Genomic DNA, 26,915 nt, shown 5'->3' with positions numbered 1-26,915 from the left:
ATATATATATATATATACTCCTGGAAATTGAAATAAGAACACCGTGAATTCATTGTCCCAGGAAGGGGAAACTTTATTGACACATTCCTGGGGTCAGATACATCACATGATCACACTGACAGAACCACAGGCACATAGACACAGGCAACAGAGCATGCACAATGTCGGCACTAGTACAGTGTATATCCACCTTTCGCAGCAATGCAGGCTGCTATTCTCCCGTGGAGACGATCGTAGAGATGCTGGATGTAGTCCTGTGGAACGGCTTGCCATGCCATTTCCACCTGGCGCCTCAGTTGGACCAGCGTTCGTGCTGGACGTGCAGACTGCGTGAGACGACGCTTCATCCAGTCCCAAACATGCTCAATGGGGGACAGATCCGGAGAACTTGCTGGCCAGAGTAGTTGACTTACACCTTCTAGAGCACGTTGGGTGGCACAGGATACATGCGGGCGTGCATTGTCCTGTTGGAACAGCAAGTTCCCTTGCCGGTCTAGGAATGGTAGAACGATGGGTTCGATGACGGTTTGGATGTACCGTGCACTATTCAGTGTCCCCTCGACGATCACCAGTGGTGTACGGCCAGTGTAGGAGATCGCTCCCCACACCATGATGCCGGGTGTTGGCCCTGTGTGCCTCGGTCGTATGCAGTCCTGATTGTGGCGCTCACCTGCACGGCGCCAAACACGCATACGGCCATCATTGGCACCAAGGCAAAAGCGACTCTCATCGCTGAAGACGACACGTCTCCATTCGTCCCTCCATTCACGCCTGTCGCGACACCACTGGAGGCGGGCTGCACCATGTTGGGGCGTGAGCGGAAGACGGCCTAACGGTGTGCGGGACCGTAGCCCAGCTTCATGGAGACGGTTGCGAATGGTCCTCGCCGATACCCCAGGAGCAACAGTGTCCCTAATTTGCTGGGAAGTGGCGGTGCGGTCCCCTACGGCACTGCGTAGGATCCTACGGTCTTGGCGTGCATCCGTGCGTCGCTGCGGTCCGGTCCCAGTCGACAGGCACGTGCACCTTCCGCCGACCACTGGCGACAACATCGATGTACTGTGGAGACCTCACGCCCCACGTGTTGAGCAATTCGGCGGTACATCGACCCGGCCTCCCGCATGCCCACCATACGCCTTCGCTCAAAGTCCGTCAACTGCACATACGGTTCACGTCCACGCTGTCGCGGCATGCTACCAGTGTTAAAGACTGCGATGGAGCTCCGTATGCCACGGCAAACTGGCTGACACTGACGGCGGCGGTGCACAAATGCTGCGCAGCTAGCGCCATTCGACGGCCAACACCGCGGTTCCTGGTGTGTCCGCTGTGCCGTGCGTGTGATCATTGCTTGTACAGCCCTCTCGCAGTGTCCGGAGCAAGTATGGTGGGTCTGACACACCGGTGTCAATGTGTTCTTTTTTCCATTTCCAGGAGTGTATATATATATATATATATATATATATATATATATATATATATATATATATATGTTTACATACCTCACATAATGTGTATCATGCAGTCTGCGGCTTGGCATCTACAAACAACGAAACGCAATTTGTTTTCTGTTTATTGTGCATTTCCGACTGGGAATCGCTATATATCGCGTTATTTAGTGTGTTAGTTGCGGTTTTTGATGTTGTTGTCTTTTTTCTTTGCTTGTGTCCCGTTAACAAGCTTCTGCTGCTGTCGTTACACGCACATTTTATGTGGTTTGTCAGCCAAGCACAGAGTTTCTGCCACCATTTCACGTTTTGTTGTGTCTATGTGGTGTTCATTTGTTTCGTGTCGTGTTTGTTTGGGGAGTGTAAGGCGCGAATTGAAAGTGTTGTTGACGTTAGCGCGCGCGCTCCGAGTCTCCTCCAGCAAACAGCGCGTAGTGCTGCTGCAATCTCCTCGGGTACGTAATTTTCAGGCAGCGGTGATCTGCAAGTGTTGGTGATCACGGACGACCGCTACGAGACAGATCTTCAGAGTGTTTCAACTATACCCTCGAGACGTCGCAAATGAACACAGCAGTGAAAATCGAAAATGATTTATTTGCAGTATTAGCTACACCTGGCAACTACTTCTCTAAATATTAGACGTTTGTCGTAGCGTGCTACCAACTTTCCAATATCCTCATCGTAGAGGGCAGACGCCTATTTCTCTAAGCTGGTCTGCACATTGTTGTCTATGTCAAAATGCTGTCCTCGTAACTAGTGTTCATGTGAGCAAAGGACTAAAAATGTGAGCGAGCCATGTCCGTGCTGCGTGTTGGGTTATCAATCACTTCCCACCGAAAACGTTGGAGGTGCGTCTTTGTTGCAGCTGTTGTGTACGGCCGAACATTGTCAAGAACAATGATGACAACATTCCTCTTCGCTTCTTCTAAAGAGTCGCGCTGTATTAGGCTGCAGCGATGGTCTAGCGACGTTCTATGAATCTCACCAGCAAAAAACTCCTTTTCAGTCCCAGAACACACTGGCCATACAATTTCTGATGAAAAAGGTTCGCTTGCATTTCTTTATTTACTTGGGAATTGCGAATGTACCCACTGTCTGAATTGCTCTTTTGTTTTTCCATTTTCGAAATGGACCTATGTCTCGTTCCCTGTGATAATTCTGTTCAAAAAATCTGCTCCTTCATCATTGGTAGCGCTGGAGAACCGTTAAGGCGGCGTCCACTCGCTTTGTTTTATGATTGTCGCTCACCAGCTTGGTAACCCATCTGGCACAGAGTTTTCGGTACTGAAATCTCTCACTTACGATAGTATAGAGAGCTGACCTTGAAATTTTGGAAAACGAATCATCAACACAAAAATTCTGAATCGACGTTTTTTTCGAATCGCCTGATCCTCTCGCCGAATAAGGTGGCCCATTCCTGACCGAATGCAACGTGAATGTCTTGTACGTCATGCTTCCAGGTTCCTGTACTATTGCCGCACTTTGCTGTCATTCATGAAAGTTTCACCGTCCACATTACTCATTCATCTACGATTTTCAGTTGCATTGCACCCCTCAGCATAAAGCAATCAAATTGCAACACTCACTTCACACTTGGCAGGAGGCGCTATTCTTCTAGACATGTTTACGTGCTCAGAACGGACAAGTGCCACGTGACGTGATGGACGGGCGTACTAGAGACACTACGCAAATCGCAAAACATCGGATTTTCAAAATGGTTCAAATGGCTCTGAGCACTATTGGACTCAAAATCTGAAGTCATCAGTCCTCTAGAACTTAGAACTACTTAAACCTAACTAACCTAAGGACATCACACACATCCATGCCCGAGGCAGGTTTCGAACCTTCGACCAGAGCGGTCGCGCGGTTACAGACTGAAGCGCCTAGAACCGCACGGCCACACCAACCGGCATCAGATTTTCACCGTGGTTCTGTGTTTGCCACCGATCGGACTTCAAAAAGCGCTCATATAATTCCTATGCAATAAGGAAATGTTCTCATGTCACGATGAATATTTAAATCACCTTTCATTCAAATTACATTGTGATAAAAGTGTGCATGATATAAAAATCTACAGTCAGATGTGGAGTGTGCCCAAAAAATTATGAGATTAAGCTATTGCTAACGAAAAGTAGTAAATTTTTTTAGGGTGGCGTCTAACTGTCCAACGATATAGAATGCTGTTTGCTTACTCACTTAGTCCCTTGAGTCGGAGGGGAGAATGGAGGGGGAAGTAGAGTTAAATGTCCCGTCGACAACGAGATCATTAGAGATGGAGCACATTCTCGGATTACGGAAGGAAGGAGTAGTCCTTTTAAAAGGAATTGTCCCTCTCTTTTGCTTTATAAGAATTAGGGAAACCACGGGAAACCTTAGTCTGGCTGGCCGAACGGGGTTTTGAACCGTCGTTTTCCCGAATGCAAGTCCAGTCTGCTAACTACTGCACCACCTCGCTCGGTGCTTGGTCTCCTGACCCCAAAAACCGCAGTCGGTTTTTGGCCTTTTCAAATAGCCTCCTCCCTGTACTTGGCCTCTTCTTCCCTCGCTCCAACTACACTCCTGGAAATTGAAATAAGAACACCGTGAATTCATTGTCCCAGGAAGGAGAAACTTTATTGACACATTCCTGGGGTCAGATACATCACATGATCACACTGACAGAACCACAGGCACATAGACACAGGCAACAGAGCATGCACAATGTCGGCACTAGTACAGTGTATATCCACCTTTCGCAGCAATGCAGGCTGCTATTCTCCCATGGAGACGATCGTAGAGATGCTGGATGTAGTCCTGTGGAACGGCTTGCCATGCCATTTCCACCTGGCGCCTCAGTTGGCCAGCGTTCGTGCTGGACGTGCAGACCGCGTGAGACGACGCTTCATCCAGTCCCAAACATGCTCAATGGGGGACAGATCCGGAGATCTTGCTGACCAGGGTAGTTGACTTACACCTTCTAGAGCACGTTGGGTGGCACGGGATACAGGCGGACGTGCATTGTCCTGTTGGAACAGCAAGTTCCCTTGCCGGTCTAGGAATGGTAGAACGATGGGTTCGATGACGGTTTGGATGTACCGTGCACTATTCAGTGTCCCCTCGACGATCACCAGTGGTGAACGGCCAGTGTAGGAGATTGCTCCCCACACCATGATGCCGGGTGTTGGCCCTGTGTGCCTCGGTCGTATGCAGTCCTGATTGTGGCGCTCACCTGCACGGCGCCAAACACGCATACGACCATCATTGGCACCAAGGCAGAAGCGACTCTCATCGCGGAAGACGACACGTCTCCATTCGTCCCTGCATTCACGCCTGTCGCGACACCACTGGAGGCGGGCTGCACGATGTTGGGGCGTGAGCGGAAGACGGCCTAACGGTGTGCGGGACCGTAGCCCAGCTTCATGGAGACGGTTGCGAATGGTCCTCGCCGATACCCCAGGAGCAACAGTGTCCCTAATTTGCTGGGAAGTGGCGGTGCGCTCCCCTACGGCACTGCGTAGGATCCTACGGTCTTGGGGTGCATCCGTGCGTCGCTGCGGTCCGGTCCCAGGTCGACGGGCACGTGCACCTTCCGCCGACCACTGGCGACAACATCGATGTACTGTGGAGACCTCACGCCCCACGTGTTGAGCAATTCGGCGGTACGTCCACCCGGTCTCCCGCATGCCCACTATACGCCCTCGCTCAAAGTCCGTCAACTGCACATACGGTTCACGTCCACGCTGTCGCGGCATGCTACCAGTGTTAAAGACTGCGATGGAGCTCCGTATGCCACGGCAAACTGGCTGACACTGACGGCGGCGGTGCACAAATGCTGCGCAGCTAGCGCCATTCGACGGCCAACACCGCGGTTCCTGGTGTGTCCGCTGTGCCGTGCGTGTGATCATTGCTTGTACAGCCCTCTCGCAGTGTCCGGAGCAAGTATGGTGGGTCTGACACACCGGTGTCAATGTGTTCTTTTTTCCATTTCCAGGAGTGTATATGAAGATCCTTGAGTATCTAGTCTCTCCATCTTTCTTCTCTGCCACTTCTCCCAATCTTGATCCTTTCTTCTCCTATGGCCACGGACGTCTCCTTGTCGTGGCTTCCGCAATAGTATCAGGCTCATTGTATATCTCCCTGAGCGCTTTGTTCTTCCTCATTCGCCATTCTCCACGTTTATAGGCTACTCGAAATATTTTTCACAGGATTTTGTTTTCAAAATCCTTTCTCTTTCTCTTTGTACTCTTATCTGTTCTTCATAGTTCTGTCCGATAAAGTAACACACACATCAAAAAAAGTTTTGCATCACCACAGTTCCCAGAACTCCTGAAGATAGACGTTGACTGTGGATATTGTGTCACAGACACAGTCCCTTTGAGTGTTCAGAGATATCACTAAACCCTCCCAATGATGTAAACAACCATGCATGAACAGCGCCTATTAGACGGAGGGGTCCGACAGCTGATCAGTTCCAGTCATTCTACCAGGAAGGAGGTACACGGCACGTGTTGTCTGTAGTTCAATCATGTCTAGACGGTCGATGCCGCGGCTCGATCGTGTCCGCATTGTTACTTTGTGCCAGGAAGGGCTCTCAACAAATGAAGTGTCCAGGCGCCTCGGAGTGAACCAAAGAGATGTTCGGAAAAGGAGGAAATACAGAGAGATAGGAACTGTCGATGACATGTCTCGCTCAGCCCGCCCAAGGGCTATTACTGCAGTGGATGACCGCTACTTACGAATTATGGCTTGGAGGAACTCTGACAGCAACGCCACCATGTTGATAATGGTTTTCGTGCAGACACAGGACGTCGTGTTACGACTCAAACTGTGCGCAATAGGCTGCATGATGCGCAACTTCACTCCCGACGTCCATGGCGAGGTCCATTTTTGGACCTTTTTGGACCATGGATCCAACAACATGCCGAATGGACCGCTCAGGATTGGTATCATGTTCTCTTCACCGATGGGTGTCGCATATGTCTTCAACCAGACTATGGTCGGAGACGTGTTTGGAGACAACCCAGTTAAGCTGAGCGCCTTAGACACACTGTCCAGCGAGTGCAGCAAGGTGGAGGTTCCCTGTTGTTTTGGTGTGGCACTATGTGGGGCCGACGAACGCCGCTGGTGGTCATGGAAGGCGCCGTAACGGCTGTAAGTTGTGTGAATGTGATCCTCCGACCGGTGGTGCAAACATATCGGCAGCATATTGGCGAGGCATTCACCTTCATGGACGACAATTCGCGCCCCAATCGTGCACATCTTGTGAATGACTTCCTTCAGGATAACGACATCGCTTGACTAGAGTGGCCAGCATGTTCTCAAAGACATGAAGCCTATCGAACATGCCTGGGATAGATTGAAAAGGGCTGTTTATGGACGACCTGTCCCATCAACAACAGTGAGAGATCTACGTCGAATCGCCGTTGAGAAGTGGGACAATCTGGACCAACAGTGCCTTAATTAACTTGTGGATAGTATGCCACGGCGAATACAGGCATGCATCAATGCAAGGGGACGTGCTACTGGATATTAGAGGTAGCGGTGTGTGCAGCGTTCTGGACCATCACCTCTGGAGGTCTCGCTGAATGGTGGTACAACATACAATGTGTGGTTTTCATGAGCAATAAAAGGGCGGAAACAATGTTTATGTTGATCTCTGTTCCAATCTTCTGTACAGGTTCCGGAACTCTCGGAACCAAGGTGATGCAAAATTTTTTTGACGTGTGTACTTGTTTCATTAGAGTTTTATATATCCTTATTTCGGTTCCTCTAGAAAATTTTTTAAATGTCAGTAAATTTTTGAGTGAGTATAACACTCTCTACGGCGCTTTGTTCCTCGCTTCTATTTCTTGGCGCTCATAATTTCTTTTGTTTGCTAGCATGGCCAGATATTTAAGCTCACCTATTTCTTCAAACATATAGTTCAATCTGCAGCGCTTCCTGCATTTTTGTTTTATAGTTTATTTCCACCCTCCTGAATTCTGTTTACCTCTAATCCATGGTCCTTTGATTTTTTAGCTAGCTTTCTTGCTAGTGTATTCAGGATACCAGATTTTCAGCGATTTGTAATACATCATCTGCAAAGCCGAGAAACTTATTTTTATTCCTAAACTAATTGACTCATCTGCCTTTCTTGTTGCACCTAGTGCCTACTGTATTATAATGTTGAATAAGAGGGACAACATACCATCTCCTTGGCTTACTCCTGTTTTTATATGAGAAACCTTGCAGTATTCTTCATCCATTTCCACTATCTTTTTCGAGCCTTCCAGTGTAACGTTTACAACGTTTTTAATCTTAGTTGCTTTTCAAAAGTTTAGCATTTTCTCTCACAGCATTTTTCTGTATACTATCGTAGGCTTCCTTGAAATCAACAAAGAATACTGCCAATGCTTTGTTGATTTCCAACTATTTTGATACGGCTTGTTTCAGTACAAATATCTGACCAGTGGTGTATCTATTCTTCACAAATCCCGCGCGTATTTCATCCATTACTTCTGTCAAAAATGTTTCCAGTTTTTTCTGGAGAGTCTTGGAACATGATTTGTTGGCTGCTCTAAGTAATGAGATGGTTTTATAAGTACAACATTCTTGTTTTTCGCCCTTTTAATGGAGCCGTACCATTATCGCTTCTGTGCATCCAGTCTAAAGTCTGAAATTCTTTCTTCGACCCAAATGTTGGTCACGAGTTCGTGTATATGTTTCCAAACTGTATCTCCTCCCTTGTTAAGTAGATTAGTTGCTGTTACATCTCACCCTAGAGCTTTGTTGTTGTTTAGTATTTACAGTGCTTTTATTGTCTCTCTGATTGTCGACAATACAACTAAAGAATCTACGTTCTGATATTTATGCTGTCCCTCCATTTCTGTACTTTCATCTTAAATATTTAGAAGCTCCTCAAAATATTCCTTCCAAATTCCCGTACCCTTTGTTCTTTCCAAATCTGTATTTCTGTAACATACACTACTGGCCATTAAAATTGCTACGCCTCAAAGACGACGTGCTACAGACGCGAAATTTAACCGACCGGAAGAAGATGCTATGATATGCAAATGATTAGCTTTTCAGAGCATTCACATAAGGTTGCCGCCGGTGGCGACACCTACAACGTGCTGACACGCGGAAAGTTTCCAACCGATTTCTCATACACAAACAGCAGTTGACCGGCGTTGCCTGGTGAAACGCTGTTGTAATGCCTCGTGCAAGGAGAAGAAATGCGTACCATCACGTTTCCTACTTTGATAAAGGTCGGATTGTAGCCTATCGCGATTGCGGTTTATCGTATCGCGACATTGCAGCTCGCGTTGGCCGAGATCCAATGACTGTTCAGGAGAATATGGTATCGGTGGGTTCAGGAGGGTAATACGGAACGCCGTGCTGGATCCCAGCGGCCTCGTATCACTAGCAGTCGAGATGACAGGCATCTTATCCGCATGGCTGTAACGGATCGCGCAAACACGTCTCGATCCCGGAATCAACAGATGGGCACATTTTCAGGACAACAACCATCTGCACGAACAGTTCGACGACGTTTCCAGCAGCGCGGAGACCATGGCTGCGATTACCCTTGACGCTGCATCACAGATAGGAGCGCCTGCGATGGTGTACTCAACGACGAACCTGGGTGCACGAATGGCAAAACGTCATTTTTTCGGATGAATCCGGGTTCTGTTTACAGCATCATGATGGTCGCATCCGTGTTTGGTGACATCGCGGTGAACGCGCATTGGAAGCGTGTATTCGTTATCGCCATACTGGCGTATCACCCGGCGTGATGGTAGGGGTGCCATTGGTTACACGTCTCGGTCACCACTTGTTCTCATTTTCCAGATCTCTCACCAATTGAAAACGTCTGGTCAATGGTGGGCGAGCAACTGGCTCGTCACAATACGCCAGTCACTACTCTTGATGAACTGTGGTATCGTGTTGAAGCTGCATGGGCAGCTGTACCTGTACACACCATCCAAGCTCTGTTTGACTCAATGCCCAGGCGTATGAAGGCCATTATTACGGCCAGAGGTGATTGTTCTAGGTACTGATTTCTCAGGATCTATGCACCCAAATTGGGTGAAAATGTAATTACATGTCAATTATAGTATAATATATTTGTCCAATGAATACACGTTCATCGTCTGCATTTCTTCTTGGTGTAGCAATTTTAATGGCCAGTAGTGTATATATCGGTTTCTGAAGAACGCAACTGATTTGTAGAAATCTCTTGGATTCCATGTAGTTTTACCCTCTCCTGCTCTTTTAATTAGTCCACATGTTCTCTCTTTTTTTCTTCTGAGGACATATTTGGCTTGTCTATTATCATTTTTATTTGCTTCTTTGTTTGGAATCTTCCCGTTGTTTGAGTTTCAGTAATTTAGAAACAAGTGATTGATGTCGGCCTGGCAGGTGCGACGACGGTGGCGGTGAAGACGCTGAAGGAGGGCGCGGGCGCCAGCGAGCAGCAGGCGCTGCTGTCGGAGTACGAGCTGCTGAAGGCGGTGTCGCACCCGCACGTGGTGCGCCTGCTGGGCGCCTGCACCTCGCCCGCCGGCCCGCTCTACCTCATCATCGAGTTCGCCGAGCACGGCTCCCTCAGGTACGCGCCGGCTGCGCAGCGCTGTTCCTCCGCTCGCTCAATCGGCGGGGCTACGGCCGACTCAGGGGCCGTCCTGGCTCTCGTAAAAGCTGATTGCGGGGCCTCGTCCAATTTCCTCACGGACGCCGCCAGCGTCACACCGGACGAGGGCTAGGGAGGGCAGAAATCCGTGACGTCAGTGTTGTGCAGAGGCACCGAAGAAGGTGTTTCAGAACGGTCGTGCGAATGTCCAACATTATGTGACAAAAAAACTTTTCCAATACTTAGCTATCCGGCTCCAAAGTAGACTGATGTTGCTAAACATTTCACTGACTTGTTCCTTCCATAAAGCCACAATCAACCCACATTTCCTACATTTATCCCCATCCCAGCGTAAATGAGCTAACATTGTCTCTCTGTTGATCAATAGTCCCAAAACATTTTCTCTCCTTCTCTGCTTGCTATTCTTTCCACAGATTAGTAATAACAAGCTTCATTTGTAATTAGGCCCATCGACTCTAATCAACTTCTTGACAATCGAAATGTTTCGGATTTTGTTTCAGTTATTCCTAAGCGTTTGGATAAGAATTGTGGGATATGACAACTGAAAACTGCTGGCACAACGTACGAATATGATTTTGTCAACGGCTTTCTAAAAAAGACGGCGGATGATTAGAGATCGCTGCAGGACACCCTCTTGCCTCGAGGTAGGAAACTGCTCCTAAACATAGAAACATCGGTAGTGCAGAATGTTGGTGCGAAAACTATTTCACTAACGGCGAAGGAATGTGTATACATATGACGTGCTGTGATCAAAATAATCTCGTGACAATCCCATATTTTTAGAAACTTCCGTAGGTTATCTGTCACAGTTCAGATATGCAAGTATTGATTGATTCCGTTACGCTTTGAGGAAGAGGTTGACGAATTATGTTCCCGACTCGAAATGTTAGAACCTTGAACACTATGAGAAAAAATTTTAAAGTATGAAGAGAGATGGACAAACCAGCAGTAGAGACTAATGACACAAAGGAGAAAAGACCAAATAGGAAAGTGTGTAACAATATCAGAGAATACAAGCAGTACAGTATCTACACTGATGAGTCAAAACATTATGACCACCGCCCACCGCGAGGTTGAATGCCTCCTGGTATTGTTGCAGGCACATGACGACGGAAGATGGGCACTGATAGCCAAGATACGAGCCGCAAATGCGGAAATCCACTGATATAAGCGATTTTGACAAAAGATACATTTTGTGGCTCTGCGACTGGAAATGAGAAATTCTGAAACGGTGAAGTTTGTCGGCTGTCTGCGTACTACTGTCGTGAACACCTATCGAAAGTGGTTGAAGGATGGTGGAATAACGTGTAGGCCGTATGGTACTGGACGTGCACGTCTCATCACAAAATATAGAGGTCGCAGGATGGCACACTGTGTAAGCCAGAATACGCAGCGATATGTGGCAGGTCTGACATCAGAGTACAATGCTGGTACAGGCGCAGGTGTTTCAGAGCACACCATTCAAACGCCGTTATTGAACATAGATCTACACGTCACAGAATCCCTACGTGTTGTGTGCTGGCCCAACGACATCGTCAGTTACCAGTGTAGTGAGCACTGCATCGCTGAGTTTTCACCGTGGAGTAAGAAACGAAATGCATTTCTTGTTACACCAAGTGGATGCCTGGGTCCTTAAACGCCGTCATCCAAGCGAGTGGCTGCTTGAAACGTGCATCGTGCCACAGATGTAGGCTAGTGAGAGCAGAATTATACAATGGGATACATTGAGTTTGGCTTCTGTGGGATCTATGTTAGTACTCGAAGACACCATGACAGCAATGAAGTACGTGAACGTGATTACGGAACATTTGCATCCCTTCATAGTTGAAGTCTTCTCTGATGGTGATGATATCATTCAGCAGAATAACACTCCGACACAAGGTCAGAATCGTGCTGCATTGGTTTGAGGAGCATGGTCGTGAACTCATTGATGTCTTAACGAGCAAATGTCCCTGACATGTGCCCACTGTAACACACATCAGGCGCCAGCTACGTGTCCACAAACCACCGCTCCATAATTTGCGGGAATTTAGAGACATATGAGTGAACATCCGGTGCCACATACTTCTGGAAACCTACCGAGGCCTAATAGAACCTGTGTCAAGCAGAATCGCTGCCGTACTATGTTTGAAAAATGGAGCAACACGCTATTAAAGAGGTGGCCATAATGTTTTGGCTCGTCGGTGTATATCCTTCTCTCAGTGCTGAAACGAAACCAACAGCAGCTATCATTACACAAGTTACATCCCACACCACGAGATGATAATGAAGTAACAGCGAAAACATACAGGATGAACCAGAATTCCACCGACAAAATTTCAGAGATGACACCATGAAACTAAACAACAAAAAAGCCTAGTAAACGTGGGTTCTAAAATGTATAAGAGCTATGAGCATTTGTTCATGTTCGCTACTGTCAGACGCATTTCTTCTACTGATAGAACTTTGCTTTCTATATTTTGAGAGGCGGTAGTATGGACCAAAAATAAGAAAAGCATGTCGAATAAACATGGACTCTAAAGTGCATACCTGAAGAGCAATGAGCACCTGTTAATGTTCGCTACTGTGAAACACATCTCTTCCACTAAACAAATATCTACCCTTCAGGTATGCATTTTAGAGCCCACATTTACGGGACACATTTCCTTGTTTTGGCCCTTACTACCTCCTTCCAAGAACTCAGAGTAGTTGTTTTCATAGTATCGGATTTGAACAAGTGCTCATAGGTCTTAAGGTTCGCTTTTTGGTGACCGTGTTTACTACACTTTTTTTCTTATTTTGGTCTACATTACCACCTCGATGGAGTCCTGATTCACTCTGTATATAACTTACAATCTTGTTATATGAGTGTGTTGGAAAAGGGAAAAAGAGATGAGTCGGTAAGAATTAGTTAGCCTTAAGCGATCGCCACGAAGCAATAGGTTATAATATATCAGCGGTTGTCAAGAATATCATTACTAAAGGACATTAAGGAATGAAATACTAGACTTCAAAACATACCTCCTTGCTGATGGGAATTCGGATGATGACATACTAGTGACGAACAAGGTGAAGGTGCAAATTTCTCCTCGGGAACAACGTCTTTGCAGAAGGGCATTATGCTGTGCATTGTAACCCCTTGATTGCACACCAAACAGGTGCAGTTTTGCTCCAGGAATCACAGAAAATAGTACAGAATCTTTGATTTGTAATGCTTTCATTGGGGTTACGATGAATCCACTAAGTTGCATTTCTGTGACAGTGAGCCTTTAGAGACACGAATAAAGTTCTGTCTAATGGCTGTAATACAAGTGTACTGTGTGGCTGCAATCAAAAAGTTCTACCCCATATTCCCGAAAATACTCTACAACATCCAAGCTGGGTTGGCTACCATGATTGTCAAAAATAAAAGCTGTAATATTACCCACTGTTTTGTATTTCGTAAAGTGCGAAGCAGGATCAGAAACAGTTCTTCCGTAATGTACCCCGATTCACTCATCTCTGTAATGGAACCAGCAGGCAACTTTACCATGCAGAGTGCTGAAAGGGAAGTTGTGTAATTGTGATGCAACTCGAAGGTTCCAATGTCCGTTCGTAACACTCTTTATTGCTTCATGCGATAGAGAGAGAGACTCTATTTATTGTAGATGTATCTTTTCTGGTCGTTTTTGAGGCGTCTAAGAGAAAAAAAATATCATTTTCTTTAAAAATTCAAGAGAGAGAATTTTCTTGAATGTACACAAATTACTTGTAGTAATTGTGTATAATATGCTTACAGTAACCAGTCCTGACGGTCTAAATTAAAGAACTGCATCGATCGAAGCTGTTCTACGTTATCGAAATTGTACTTTTTCCCTTATCTAAAATGTGCTGTTGGCGAGAGTGAAATAACGAGTAAATAGTACTGAACTGTGCCAAGAGATGACAGCATATGTCACACAGTCTTACTCTGGAAACTCTCTAAACAGGCGGGAACGGAAGACAAGTTTCTAACCTCACTAATATAGAATTTACAAGCACATTGAAACTAGTCAGTTCATAAGGGCGCATAAAACTTCACTTACAATTTATACGTCTATAGCACAAATTGATGTGTTCAGGAAAAGACAGGAGGAGCTGCAGAAACATTCCGCACTGCAACGCCACACAAAGGCAAGTGCTACCATCACTACGGAAATGACAATTGACGCGAAACCTCATGTTAATCGGAATTATACCTGTATCGAAATTGTACCACCCTAGCACAAAAACTGATGAAGAATTCTCTTACTTAGGGAAAAAAGGAAGGAAAACGCGACTAGTCGGACCCCACTCCACGTATCCAGTCTACTAATGTCCAGTTTCCTTGTAGCTTGCCCAATTGAAAAGACATCCAGTTTTATATGCTTCTGTGAGCAATGACTTTGTTTGGGGTACACAACTCCAAACGTACGTCGCATGCATTCCCTTCGCAATGTTCACCTGGAGACTGGTTGAGAACTGCTTTCATCAACAACAAATTCTGTCAGGTTAGCAACAGATTGTCAATGACGGTGCGTGACACAGAGACATGCGCCTGCTGCCACCGTCTGTGAGGATCTTCTTACGCTCACTGTGCTTACGCCGAGTTACAGGGATGCGGCTGTGCGCCATTCCCTGCACCCGTGCTCCTTGATAAACCATATAACAGGATAACCTGATTTGAGATGCGGTCATGGCCGTAGCAAAGAAGAAATGGAAAGCAAATTGACGTTAATATAACATCACACTTGCGGCCATTAATGGTTAATTAATAATGTAATAAATATAATATAATAATTTAGTGTCGCATACATGGAAGAAGCCTGGAGACACTGACAGGCAGGTTTCAGATAGATTATATAATGGTAAGAAAGAGATTTAGGAACCAGGTTTTAAATTGTAAGACATTTCCAGGGGCAGATGTGGACTCTGAGCACAATCTATTGGTTATGAACTGTAGATTAAAACTGAAGAAACTACAGAAAGGTGGGGATTTAAGGAGATGGGACCTGGATAAACTGAAAGAACCAAAGAGAACCACTTGTATGAATATCAAGAGTTCAGATGGAAACCCAGTTCTAAGAAAAGAAGGGAAAGCAGAAAGGTGGAAGGAGTATATAGAGGGTCTATACAAGGGCGATGTACTTGAGGGCAATGTTATGGAAATGGAAGAGGATGTAGATGAAGATGAAATGGGAGATATGATATTGCGTGAAGAGTTTGACAGAGCACTGAAAGATCTGAGTCGAAACAAGGCCCCCGGAGTAGACAACATTTCATTAAAACTACTGACAGCCTTGGGAGAGCCAGCCCTGACAAAACTCTACCATCTGGTGAGCAAGATGTACGAGACAGGCGAAATACCCTCAGACTTCAAGAAGAATATAATAATTCCAATCCCAAAGAAAGCAGGTGTTGACAGATGTGAAAATTACCGAACTATCAGTTTAATAAGTCACGGCTGCAAAATACTAGCGCGAATTCTTTACAGATGAATGGAAAAACTGGTAGAAGCTGACCTCCGGGAAGATCGGTTCGGATTCCGTAGAAATATTGGAACACGTGAGGCAATACTGACCCTACGACTTATCTTAGAAGCTAGATTAAGAAAAGGCAAACCTACGCTTCTAGCATTTGTAGACTTAGAGAAAGCTTTTGACAATGTTGACTGAAATACTCTCTTTCAAATTCTGAAGGTGGCAGGGGTAAAATACAGGGAGCGAAAGGTTATTTACAATTTGTACAGAAACCAGATGGCAGGTATAAGAGACGAGGGACATGAAAGGGAAGCAGTGGTTGGGAAGGGAGTGAGACAAGTTTGTAGCCTATCACCGATGTTATTCAATCTGTATATTGAGCAAGCAGTAAAGGAAACAGAAGAAAAATTCGGAGTAGGTATTAAAATCAGTGAAGAAGGAATAAAAACTTTAAGGTTCGCCGATTACATTGTAATTCTGTCAGAGACAGCAAAGGACTTGGAAGAGCAGTTGAACGCAATGGGCAGTGTCTTGAAATGAGGATATAAGATGAACATCAACAAAAGCAAAACGAGGATAATGGAATGTAGTCGAATTAACTCGAGTGATGCTGAGGGAATTAGATTAGGAAATGAGACACTTAAAGCAGTAAAGGAGTTTTGCTATTTGGGGAGCAAAATAACTGATGATGGTCGAAGTAGAGAGAATATAAAATGTAGACTAGCAATGGCAAGGAAAGCGTTTCTGAAGAAGAGAAATTTGTTAACATCGAGTATGGATTTAAATGTCAGGAAGTCGTTTCTGAACGTATTTGTATGGAGTATACCCATGTATGGAAGTGAAACATGGACGATAAATAGTTTGGACAAGAAGAGAATAGAAGCTTTCGAAATGTGGTGCTACAGAAGAATACTGAAGATTAGATGGGTAGATCACAAAACTAATGAGGAGGTATTGAATAGAATTGGGAGAAGAGGAGTTTGTGGCACAACGTGACTAGAAGAAGGGATCGGTTGATAGGGCATGTTCTGTGGCATCAGGGGATCACCAATTTAGTATTGGAGGGCAGCGTGGAGGGTAAAAATCGTAGAGGGAGACCAAGAGTTGAATAAACTAAGCAGATTTAGAAGTATGTAGGCTGCAGTAGGTATTGGGAGATGAAGAAGCTTGTATGGAGATTTGCATCAAACCTGTCTCAGGACTGAAGACCACAACAACAATAATTTAGTCTATACAAGTGAATATCGGACTTCGTTAGTACCTATTAACTTGAGATTAGTGATTAAGTATGTTAAAAGCAAGGAAGGAAGTGTATGGTTAATGTCCTCTCGACAATGATGTCATTTCAGACGGAGCACGAGATCGGGTAGGATGCGCACTGGGCTATGTCCCTCACAAAGAATCGACTTGTTATTTGTTTATTTGAAGCCCAGAAATCCTGTACTGTGTAACCACAAAGATATGGGGCTGATGTTAATTACATTTTTACATATTATGTTTGCAAACAACAGCGGATGTTTAGCAATGACAGCAGCAACCTAACATTTATGTTAAACAACTAAGTATATTAAAATATACATGAATATTCAGCACACATATTGTGCAAATTACAATGGTAGCTAGATAGCGTGAATGCCTAAAGTCTCAGCATATGTTTTAATATATTAAAGTATAGGATATACATGCTAATATTTTAATAGTTCTTGTTGCAATCGTATTATTTTTATGTAACTCTGCGAAACTATGACCAATAGAAATTCTGCCAAAAGTGGAAGGCAGACATAAAAAGTAAGCACTGTTGAGAACTGTGAGAGAGGCTAAAAGGTCAAGTACTTAATGAAAGTTTACCTTTAGGTACTCATCAACAGTATAAAAAAATGTTTCATTAATAATTCCTTAACTTTCTTCCAGAAGATATTGCTTTAGTTTCTGATTGAGAGGGGTAGTTTGTAGAAATCAGGCATTACCGTTCACCTAACATTTTAAAGAACATAGTTCTTATATAGGAAAACAGCGATCTGTTATTATTATAAATAACTTAGAAGCAGTCTTGATCGCATAACTTTTTAATGGTGACCGGTTTCGATCTTTTTTATTTATCAGATCATCTTCGGACCATGAATGTCTGCCGGAGGCGGTGACGCATGGCAGTCCTCTTGTTTGTGGCTAGAAGTACACCACAAGCCACAAACAAGAGGATTGCCATGCGTCACCGCCTCCGGCAGACATTCATGGTCCGAAGATGATCTGATAAATAAAAAAAGATCGAAACCGGTCAGCATTAAAAAAGTTGCGCGATCAAGACTGCTTCTAAGTTATTTATTACCTTTCAATAATTTAGAGAAAACTGGGGAAGTTCAGTCCTGATGCACAGACAAGGATCTGGACCCTGTAGTTTCTGAAGATGTGCCTCACTCTGTTGCGGATTATATAAGAATATCACACCATAGTAACAGACAGATGTAGGCAACGAGTCAGTAGAAACAGTGAAAAATCAGAGAAAATGCAACCCGAGCTTCCAGCCAGTACGTCGTCGACGATTGCCTGCAGGTACGAGGGCAGTTCAATAAGTAATGCAACACATTTTTTTTCTCGGCCAATTTTGGTTGAAAAAACCGGAAATTTCTTGTGGAATATTTTCAAACATTCCCGCTTCGTCTCGTATAGTTTCATTGACTTCCGGCAGGTGGCAGCGCTGTACGGAGCTGTTAAAATGGCGTCTGTAACGGATGTGCGTTGCAAACAACGGGCAGTGATCGAGTTTCTTTTGGCGGAAAACCAGGGCATCTCAGATATTCATAGGCGCTTGCAGAATGTCTACGGTGATCTGGCAGTGGACAAAAGCACGGTGAGTCGTTAGGCAAAGCGTGTGTCATCATCGCCGCAAGGTCAAGCAAGACTGTCTGATCTCCCGCGTGCGGGCCGGCCGTGACCAACTGTGACTCCTGCAATGGCGGAGCGTGCGAACACACTCGTTCGAGATGATCGACAGATCACCATCAAACAACTCAGTGCTCAACTTGACATCTCTGTTGGTAGTGCTGTCACAATTGTTCACCAGTTGGGATATTCAAAGGTTTGTTCCCGCTGGGTCCCTCGTTGTCTAACCGAACACCATAAAGAGCAAAGGAGAACCATCTGTGCGGAATTGCTTGCTCGTCATGTGGCTGAGGGTGACAATTTCTTGTCAAAGATTGTTACAGGCGATGAAACATGGGTTCATCATTTCGAACCTGAAACAAAACGGCAATCAATGGAGTGGCGCCACACCCACTCCCCTACTAAGAAAAAGTTTAAAGCCATACCCTCAGCCGGTAAAGTCTTGGTTACAGTCTTCTGGGACGCTGAAGGGGTTATTCTGTTCGATGTCCTTCCCCATGGTCAAACGATCAACTCTGAAGTGTATTGTGCTACTCTTCAGAAATTGAAGAAACGACTTCAGCGTGTTCGTAGGCACAAAAATCTGAACGAACTTCTCCTTCTTCATGACAACGCAAGCCCTCCCACAAGTCTTCGCACCCGAGAGGAGCTCACAAAACTTCAGTGGACTGTTCTTCCTCATGCACCCTACAGCCCCGATCTCGCACCGTCGGATTTCCATATGTTTGGCCCAATGAAGGACGCAATCCGTGGGAGGCACTACGCGGATGATGAAGAAGTTATTGATGCAGTACGACGTTGGCTCCGACATCGACCAGTGGAATGGTACCGTGCAGGCATTCAGGCCCTCATTTCAAGGTGGCGTAAGGCCGTAGCATTGAATGGAGATTACGTTGAAAAGTAGTGTTATGTAGCTAAAAGATTGGGGAATAACCTGGTGTATTTCAATGCTGAATAAAACAACCCCTGTTTCAGAAAAAAAGTGTTGCATTACTTATTGAACTGCCCTCGTACTTTTTACACTGTCAGACTCTTTGAAGGTGAGTGGCCGCAGATGTGTCTGCTGTGTTGCGCCGCTGCGCTGCCGTCTAGTGCGGCAGGCGCCTCCTTCACCGCCCACCCCTCCAGCCGCCTCAGCAGCTGTTTGAGAGGGACGTTCCTCTCCTTTCCAGCCCCGACATCAGCCCGAGCGCAGGCTGCTTATGCTTGAGACTGAACGGAGGAAAATTCGTTCACGTAAATCGTCGTTAATGGAAACGCACGTAATGGCAGTCGCATTACCCTCAAGAACCTTCGAAAGAAATGTCCTAATCTCTTCCAAATGCCGTTGGCAATAGACCAGTACAGTTTACTTGTCATTTAAGTGTCTTCTGAAACGCTCTGTCCTCTTTCTTCTGAAGCGGTAACTGCAAGGGCTCTAAAACTTAACTCCTTGCATTCTCTGTGAATGTGTTGTCGTTAGTCTTCCCTGGCGCGCATTGCAACTGTAATACGACAAAATTCATATTTTTATTGTGCGTGAATTTGAAGAACTGCATTTGTTGCCTTATAGTAAATCAAATAGAATACGAACACTATCAGAGAATGTATAGCCGTCTACAACTACTGAATCCATGTTACCTCTAATGTGCGCTGAAACATGTTTTTCATAATAGATATTTTCTGGTATATTTTGATCGGTGGTCAGTAAGAGAAAGCTTCAGGTACTAATTAGACGATTTCTTTTAGCTACATTTTTTCACTTTCATCACGCTGTCAATAAAGGTCATTAGAGGCAATTGGCCAGGTTAAAATATGAATTGTTTACTCTTTGCCAGAGATATGATGAAGTACAAAAGTATAGTTAATCCTTCGACCATAAATATAACAGACTGGCCCTGACGTCATTTTCGTGGCTCCAACATCTCTGGGCTAAAGTCACGTGAATGTTGGCAAAACATGGTTGTTTCATGTTGCGCTTATGGCTGTACTCAGCGTTTTGTCGGGGGAAATGGCATTAGATTTCACGTGTGTTTCTATGATAATGCAGATACGTTTATTGAAATCTGCTGAAGTGACTTTTATATGTCTTTTACACTTTAAATAGAGTATCACGTAAATTAAAGTGATGAAAGTGATGCCTGTAAAGTCAGACTCATATTACATTTAGGAAAGTATCTGTGATAATTCGGTTACAGAAGTAAGTATAAGTGTTTCTCGTTCCTACTCATAGGTTCCCTAAGGATGAAAACCGAAGACAGCTTTGGATACAGGCCCTGAAACGGAAAAACTTTAAGCCATCTGCACATACGCGCCTTTTTGTATATACAAGTGAGATTATAGTAAGGTAAGAGCACCTATAGTCGACACATGAAGAGCATTTTTTTCTACCTTCTAATACTATTAAATAAATGTAGGTTCCAAAATTATTTTCTGAAACTTCAGAGTCTCACCTTTCATCTAAAATATCTTTTTTTTAAACTGATAGTTTAAACTTTTGTAAAAATAGTAGGAACTGAACCTTTGAAGTGCACCTAAAATTGATCCTCTAAAATAGACCTGCTCCTATGTCGACAATTTTGGGACCTATAGTTGACAAAATTCCCATATCCCATTTTCTTTTATAAGTGACTAGAGCTCAAAACGCGGCGAATCCAATATTTAAAGTTTTGACACGAGCCCACTCTTACTGTTTAAAAGAATTTTTACAACATTTTACTTTAACTCATAGTTTATAGTAATTTAGTCCTGCTGCCCACCAAAGGGGCCTTCGATTTTTTTTTTTTAGATTTTATAAATGGTACTGTGAACAAATCCAGGTCAAATGTAGTTCTGACATAATTTTTCGCAAATAACAAAGTAATTTTTGTTGGATGCGTTTGGCAGTCAGATGAGAAATTTGGGTAAAATACGATGCAAACATAGGATGGCAGACCGCTGATTTGAAATCCCGCCACGTTTTGCCAACAGTCACGTGGTTTATGTTGGAGCCACACCAGCCCTATAGCTTCTGCACAGCAAGGCCAGTCTACTAGTATCTATGGTCGAAGAGTTAATCTCATCATCGTCCATCCGAAATAATCAAATCTACGAAGAAGTGCAACGTAACTCATAGAAATTTACTCAACAACTTTCCATTTGACGTTAAGCTTATTGTCCTTGAAAAGTAGATAATGTAAAATAAAATTTGTTAACATAAAGCAGAAGAGAATACAGTAATGTCCACTGTTCTCATAGCTTATCTTTGTTTCGTACATCTTTAATCCATTTGTTTCTCTATTCCGTACTTCTGGATTGTGAGGATTCATGGCCTTTTTAGTCCCAGCAAGACATTCCTGCGAAGCGTGTCGCGTTATTTGACAGTGTGCAATTTGAGTTCGCCGTAGCTACATATACGCGCAGCTTCCGGCATTTCACAGCGTCGACGTATTTTATCCACATAACACCATAAGAAAGAGTTCTACGAAGTAAGTAAATCTTTAAATAAAAATAATTCGAGAGTGAATATTTTATGAAACAAGATGAAGAAATTTGTTTAAAGGAGAAATTGAAGAAACAATATTTTATTAGCTAAGACATCTTAAAAGTGTGATGAAATTATTTCGTTTCTAGCTTTAAGAAATGAAAAAATGGTTCAAATGGCTCTGAGCACTATGGGACTTAACATCTGAGGTCATCAGTCCCCTATAACTTAGAACTACTTAAACCTAACGAACCTAAGAACATCACACACATCCATGCCCGAGGCAGGATTCGAACCTGCGACCGTAGCGGCCGCGCGGTTCCAGACTGTAGCGCCTTTAACCGCTTGGCCACCACGGCCGGCTTTCTAGCTTTAAGAATGACAAACAAAATGAGATAAATGGAAAATGCTGTCTCACTGCAATTATTTCGTTTTTTTCTAAAATAGCATTGACTTGAAGCCCTACCATCACGGATGCAAAGACTGCGGCCTCGGCTGTAACGTCATTGTTTCATTTCTGTGACATGTAAAGAACGGACTGCCTTTTATTGAATGGCTTCAATGAAGATGGGACTGCTATTGTAAAAATACGGTGGGAGTTCCAAAATTGTTGCTTTTGCAGTGCATATATTTCAAACTAAGTGGAAAGGATCGTGGCCCACTGCGAATACACTGTAACAAATGTCATGGGATAACAACATACACGTGTACAAATGGCGGTATTATCGCGTACACATAAAATAAAAGGGCAGTGCATTGGTTTGTACTCAGGTGATTCATGTGAAAAGACTTCCGACGTGATTATGGCTGCACCACAGGTATTAACAGGCTTTGATCGCGGAGTGACAGTTGGAGTTTCACGCATGGGACACTCCATTTCGGACATCGTTAGAGAAATCCATATTCCGCGAGCCACAGCGTCAAGTGTATGGGAGAGCATAAAATTTCAGTCATTACCTTTCACCACGGACAACTCAGTTGCCGACGGCTCTCACTTAACGACTGAGAGCAGCGGAGTTTGCGTAAACTTGTCATTGCTAACAGACAACCAACACTGCGTGAAATAACTGCACAAATCAATGTGAGACATACGACGACCGTATCCGTTAGGACAGAGCGGCGAAATTCGGCGTTAATGGGCTACGGCAGCAGACGACCGACGCGAGTGCCGTTGCTAACAGCGCGACGTCATCTGCAGCGTCTCTCTTGGGCTCGTGACCATATCGGGTGGACCCTAGACGACTGGAAAACCGTGGCCTGCTCAGATGAGCACGATTTCAGTTGGTAAGAGCTGTCGGCAGTGTTCGAGTGTGGAGCAGGCCCCACGATGCCATCGACCCAAGTTGTCAACAAGGCACTGTGGAAGCTGGTCGTGGCTCCACAATGGTGTGGGCCGTGTTTGCAAGGAATGGACTGGGCCATTTGGTCCAACTGAACTATCATGGACTGGAAATGGTTATATTCGACTACTTGGAGACCACTTGCAGCCATTAATGGCCTTCATGTTGCCAGCCAATGAAGGAATTTTTATGGATGACAGAGCGCCATGTCACACGAAGAAGATTCTGGACTGTTCGATAGAATGATTTGGCCATCCAGATCGTCCGACATGAATCCTATCGAACATTTATGGGGCATAATCGAGGGGTCAGTTGGTGCAACAAATTCTGCACCGGCGTCAATTTCGCAGTTATGGATGGCAGCATGGCTCTATTTTCTGCAAGGGACTTCCAACGACTTGTGGAACCCATGCCACGTCGAGTTGCTGCAGTACTCCGGACAAAGGGAGGTCCGACTCTATAGTAGGAGGTATCCCATGACTTTGCCAGCCCATTGTATATTCCCGTAGTAGAAAACATGTCCGATACATGGTGCGTGCACCAACAAATGAAGTCCTATGGGCGTACATGAATTTTAGATTCTCGTAGTTCAAAATGGTTCAAATGGCTCTGAGCACTATGGGACTTAACTGCTACTGTTATCAGTCCCCTAGAACTTAGAACTACTTAAACCTAGCTAACCTAAGGACAGCACACAACACCCAGCCATCACGAGGCAGAGAAAATCCCTGACCCCGCCGGGAATCGAACCCGGGAACCCGGGCGTGGGAAGCAAGAACGCTACCGCACGACCACGAGATGCGGGCTGATTCTCGTAGTTCCCAGGAATTAAGAAGGGAAACCTTTTTAGCCCCTACTGGCTCTCACATTACGCGATACTATATAGTACCTTGTTAAAGCATTAGAATTGCAAGCCGGCCGAAGTGGCCGTGCGGTTAAAGGCGCTGCAGTGTGGAACCGCAAGACCGCTACGGTAGCAGGTTCGAATCCCGCCTCGGGCATGGATGTTTGTGATGTCCTTAGGTTAGTTAGGTTTAACTAGTTCTAAGTTCTAGGGGACTAATGACCTCAGCACTTGAGTCCCATAGTGCTCAGAGCCATTTGAACCATTTTTTTAGAATTGCAAATGACGCCCCTCAATACCTGGCGCACTATCTAAGGTTCCTTGTTGAAAACCATGTGGACTGATGGACTTTTGTTAACGGAAAACTGAAACGGATGCACAACAAAAACGTAATAAATTTATTGTAAACACTGCAGTAATGAGCTGGTCTCAGGTCTAAGCGTATACATACCACGGGCACTTAATTACAATAATCTACTTAATATGATGTAGAGTCTCCATTTCCTCTTCGCTCAACATCTGTCCAAAGTGGCTTTGTGCTAGAGTAGTATCGTTATATACCAGTCACGAATGAAAATGTGTGTTTTGGAACCCCGTGTCCTCTTCGCAGAAACCATTCCATCATTTTCCTCGAGCGATTCAGAGCAACCAAAGAGAACCCAGATGTGGATCGCCTGGTATGAACGCCACTGCAGTCCATTGCATGTCCAGTACCTGAATCAGTGAGCTAGCTCGCCCTGTCGCAGTATTGATGAGGAGGCTGCGAGACAACGATTGACTGGAGCTAGTCCGAGGGCTACTCGACAGGACTGAGCTGTGGTAATTGTGAAAGACTCTAAAAACATTAAGCGCTCATTCTCTGCATCAACGACCTGTATGTTACTGATTCATCCAGATACCTAGGAATCACGCGTCTGAGTTTACGGTCTGGTGGAATATTATTTCCATGATAATGTGAACTTAAGCGTTCCACAGACAACTGGTAGCAAAGAGTGTCCTATGCTGAAGGCGCAGCGTATTGTCAAAGACTCTAGAAGAAAAAGAAACAATAGTCACCAATCTTCGAAAAATCTAAATGCGTTCTTTTGACTTTTACCTTGCTCGAATTCTCTGGACTGTCTTTCATGTTCAGCGTGAACAGGTAATGCATAGACTGAAGTCCGTCACGACCAAGTGTTTCTTTTTTCATATAAAAATAATTATTGAAACAGAATGTAATTTTTCTTCAGGCCCTTGAGAAGTCATACGACTGTTCTCTCCTGGCTGTCAGTTTGATTTATATCGCCTCTTATGATACGTCAAAAGGAACTTTCCTGTTGCTTTGATTTCAGTATAGAAGAGCGTTATTTCTGTATAGTCGATGATAGTTACTTGTGAAACAAGAACGAAGCCACATTCAAACTCTATACGCACTCACTCCAGCTAGTTGCACAATACTGAAACTATGTGGTGTCCATCTTTTGTAATTTTGTTATTGCAAATCGCATCTGCTTTTATGTGACAAAATACATGTTCGCTGCGCGATGTTATTCGTCTGAGTTCTACGAATTTGTGAAAATGTGATGTGGACCACATTTTAAATTGACTGGTGCGATAATGCTTAGAAGCAACTAAAGGACTGAAATACTTTTGAATTTTAGCAGCTTTAAGAGCAGTCAATTAAAGTTGTTTCTGACGAAAAGAGAATTACTCTGCAATATAATCCGATTAATTATCTGTTATCTACAGGAACTACTTACGGAAGATTCGGCATCTGGAACTGAGTTCCGCCCCTGTGAGCCGAATCACCCCTCGGGACATCCTCAACTTTGCCTGGCAGATCGCTAAAGGCATGGCTTACCTCAGCGACATGAAGGTATATAGAACTATTATACAACACGTAAAATATGTAATTACTTCTTTTATAGATTTATTACTATGAAGTTTTGCAAAGAAAGGCCATTTCAGACGAGCAGTGTCTTTGTTATTGTTACTATCCGTGGACTTTTCTTTGGAAAAAAGTCGTGGTAAGCGGTGGTTGTATGCAAAATGGAGAATCATTTTTGATAGATTTTCAGCAAGTTGTTCTGCGGCAAAAATTGTACTTGTGAAGTTACTGAAGCATTTCTACATCATTTTTCATTCATCTTCCGGAGAAAATCATTATCAATAGGACTTACGTCAGAGACGTACTGAGGAATTCTAGTACCTGCTAACCTCTTCTCGCCACTTTGCTCGGCATTTCACGTAAGAGATTGATCTTCAGTTGAGCTCCTAACGTTAGCCACGAAGCAGAGAGTACAGGAGACATTAATTCTTTCACTTGACAGTAAGGCGTAAATGATATTCTACGTATTGAGAACTAAGCTGTAGGCTGCATTTTGAGATTTATCACTGTTATCTGCCGCATACTCCACTGTGTTTTTCGTCGGCCTTCTGATGGTCGCCTTGAAATGCAGTTACCAACATTGCGCGGTGTGACGATAAATATTTCAACTCTTCTTGAAATTTCACACCCGTTCAAAATGAAAATCATAGGTATTTGCTAATAGACACATTTGCCCAGACGTACGCACGAACATGAACTAAAGAGCCTCTCATTCGCTAGAAAAAAAGGAAAATAATTGCTAGTCACAGTATAAACATCTTTTTAAAGTTACTATGAATGTAATATGCTCGTCATACTATTACAATCCATCTGACGAACCTTTTCTTTCTCAGTTGTAAAAGAATTGACAACCGGATTGTTTTGTTGTTGTTTGATATGGGACAGAATTAAATGACTAAAATTTCAAAGGAATACAGTTCACACTGTTACCATAGAATGTACTCTGAATCCAAGCAAAGCTCTAGTAGAAACTAATGTAAGTTGTTGTATCGAATAAAATCAGTGTTCCCTGCTTGCTATACTGCATCGG

The 26,915-nt window shown here is 44.3% G+C and overlaps 1 protein-coding gene across 1 annotated transcript in view; it reads left to right on the top strand.

The window, feature by feature from the left end:
* LOC126155175 (proto-oncogene tyrosine-protein kinase receptor Ret-like) overlaps positions 1-26,915 on the top strand; it is a 241,641-nt gene that overhangs the window by 186,735 nt on the left and 27,991 nt on the right. The window contains exons 14-15 of the mRNA XM_049916212.1: positions 9,825-10,014; positions 25,747-25,873. Coding sequence (XP_049772169.1) covers positions 9,825-10,014; positions 25,747-25,873 — 317 coding nt within the window. The remainder of the gene's footprint in view (positions 1-9,824; positions 10,015-25,746; positions 25,874-26,915) is intronic.

The sequence above is a fragment of the Schistocerca cancellata genome, chromosome 2 (assembly GCF_023864275.1).
Source record: "Schistocerca cancellata isolate TAMUIC-IGC-003103 chromosome 2, iqSchCanc2.1, whole genome shotgun sequence".
Lineage (NCBI taxonomy): Eukaryota > Metazoa > Arthropoda > Insecta > Orthoptera > Acrididae > Schistocerca > Schistocerca cancellata.
Note: the sequence above shows the minus strand (reverse complement) of the source record. Positions and strands in the feature narration are given on the sequence as shown.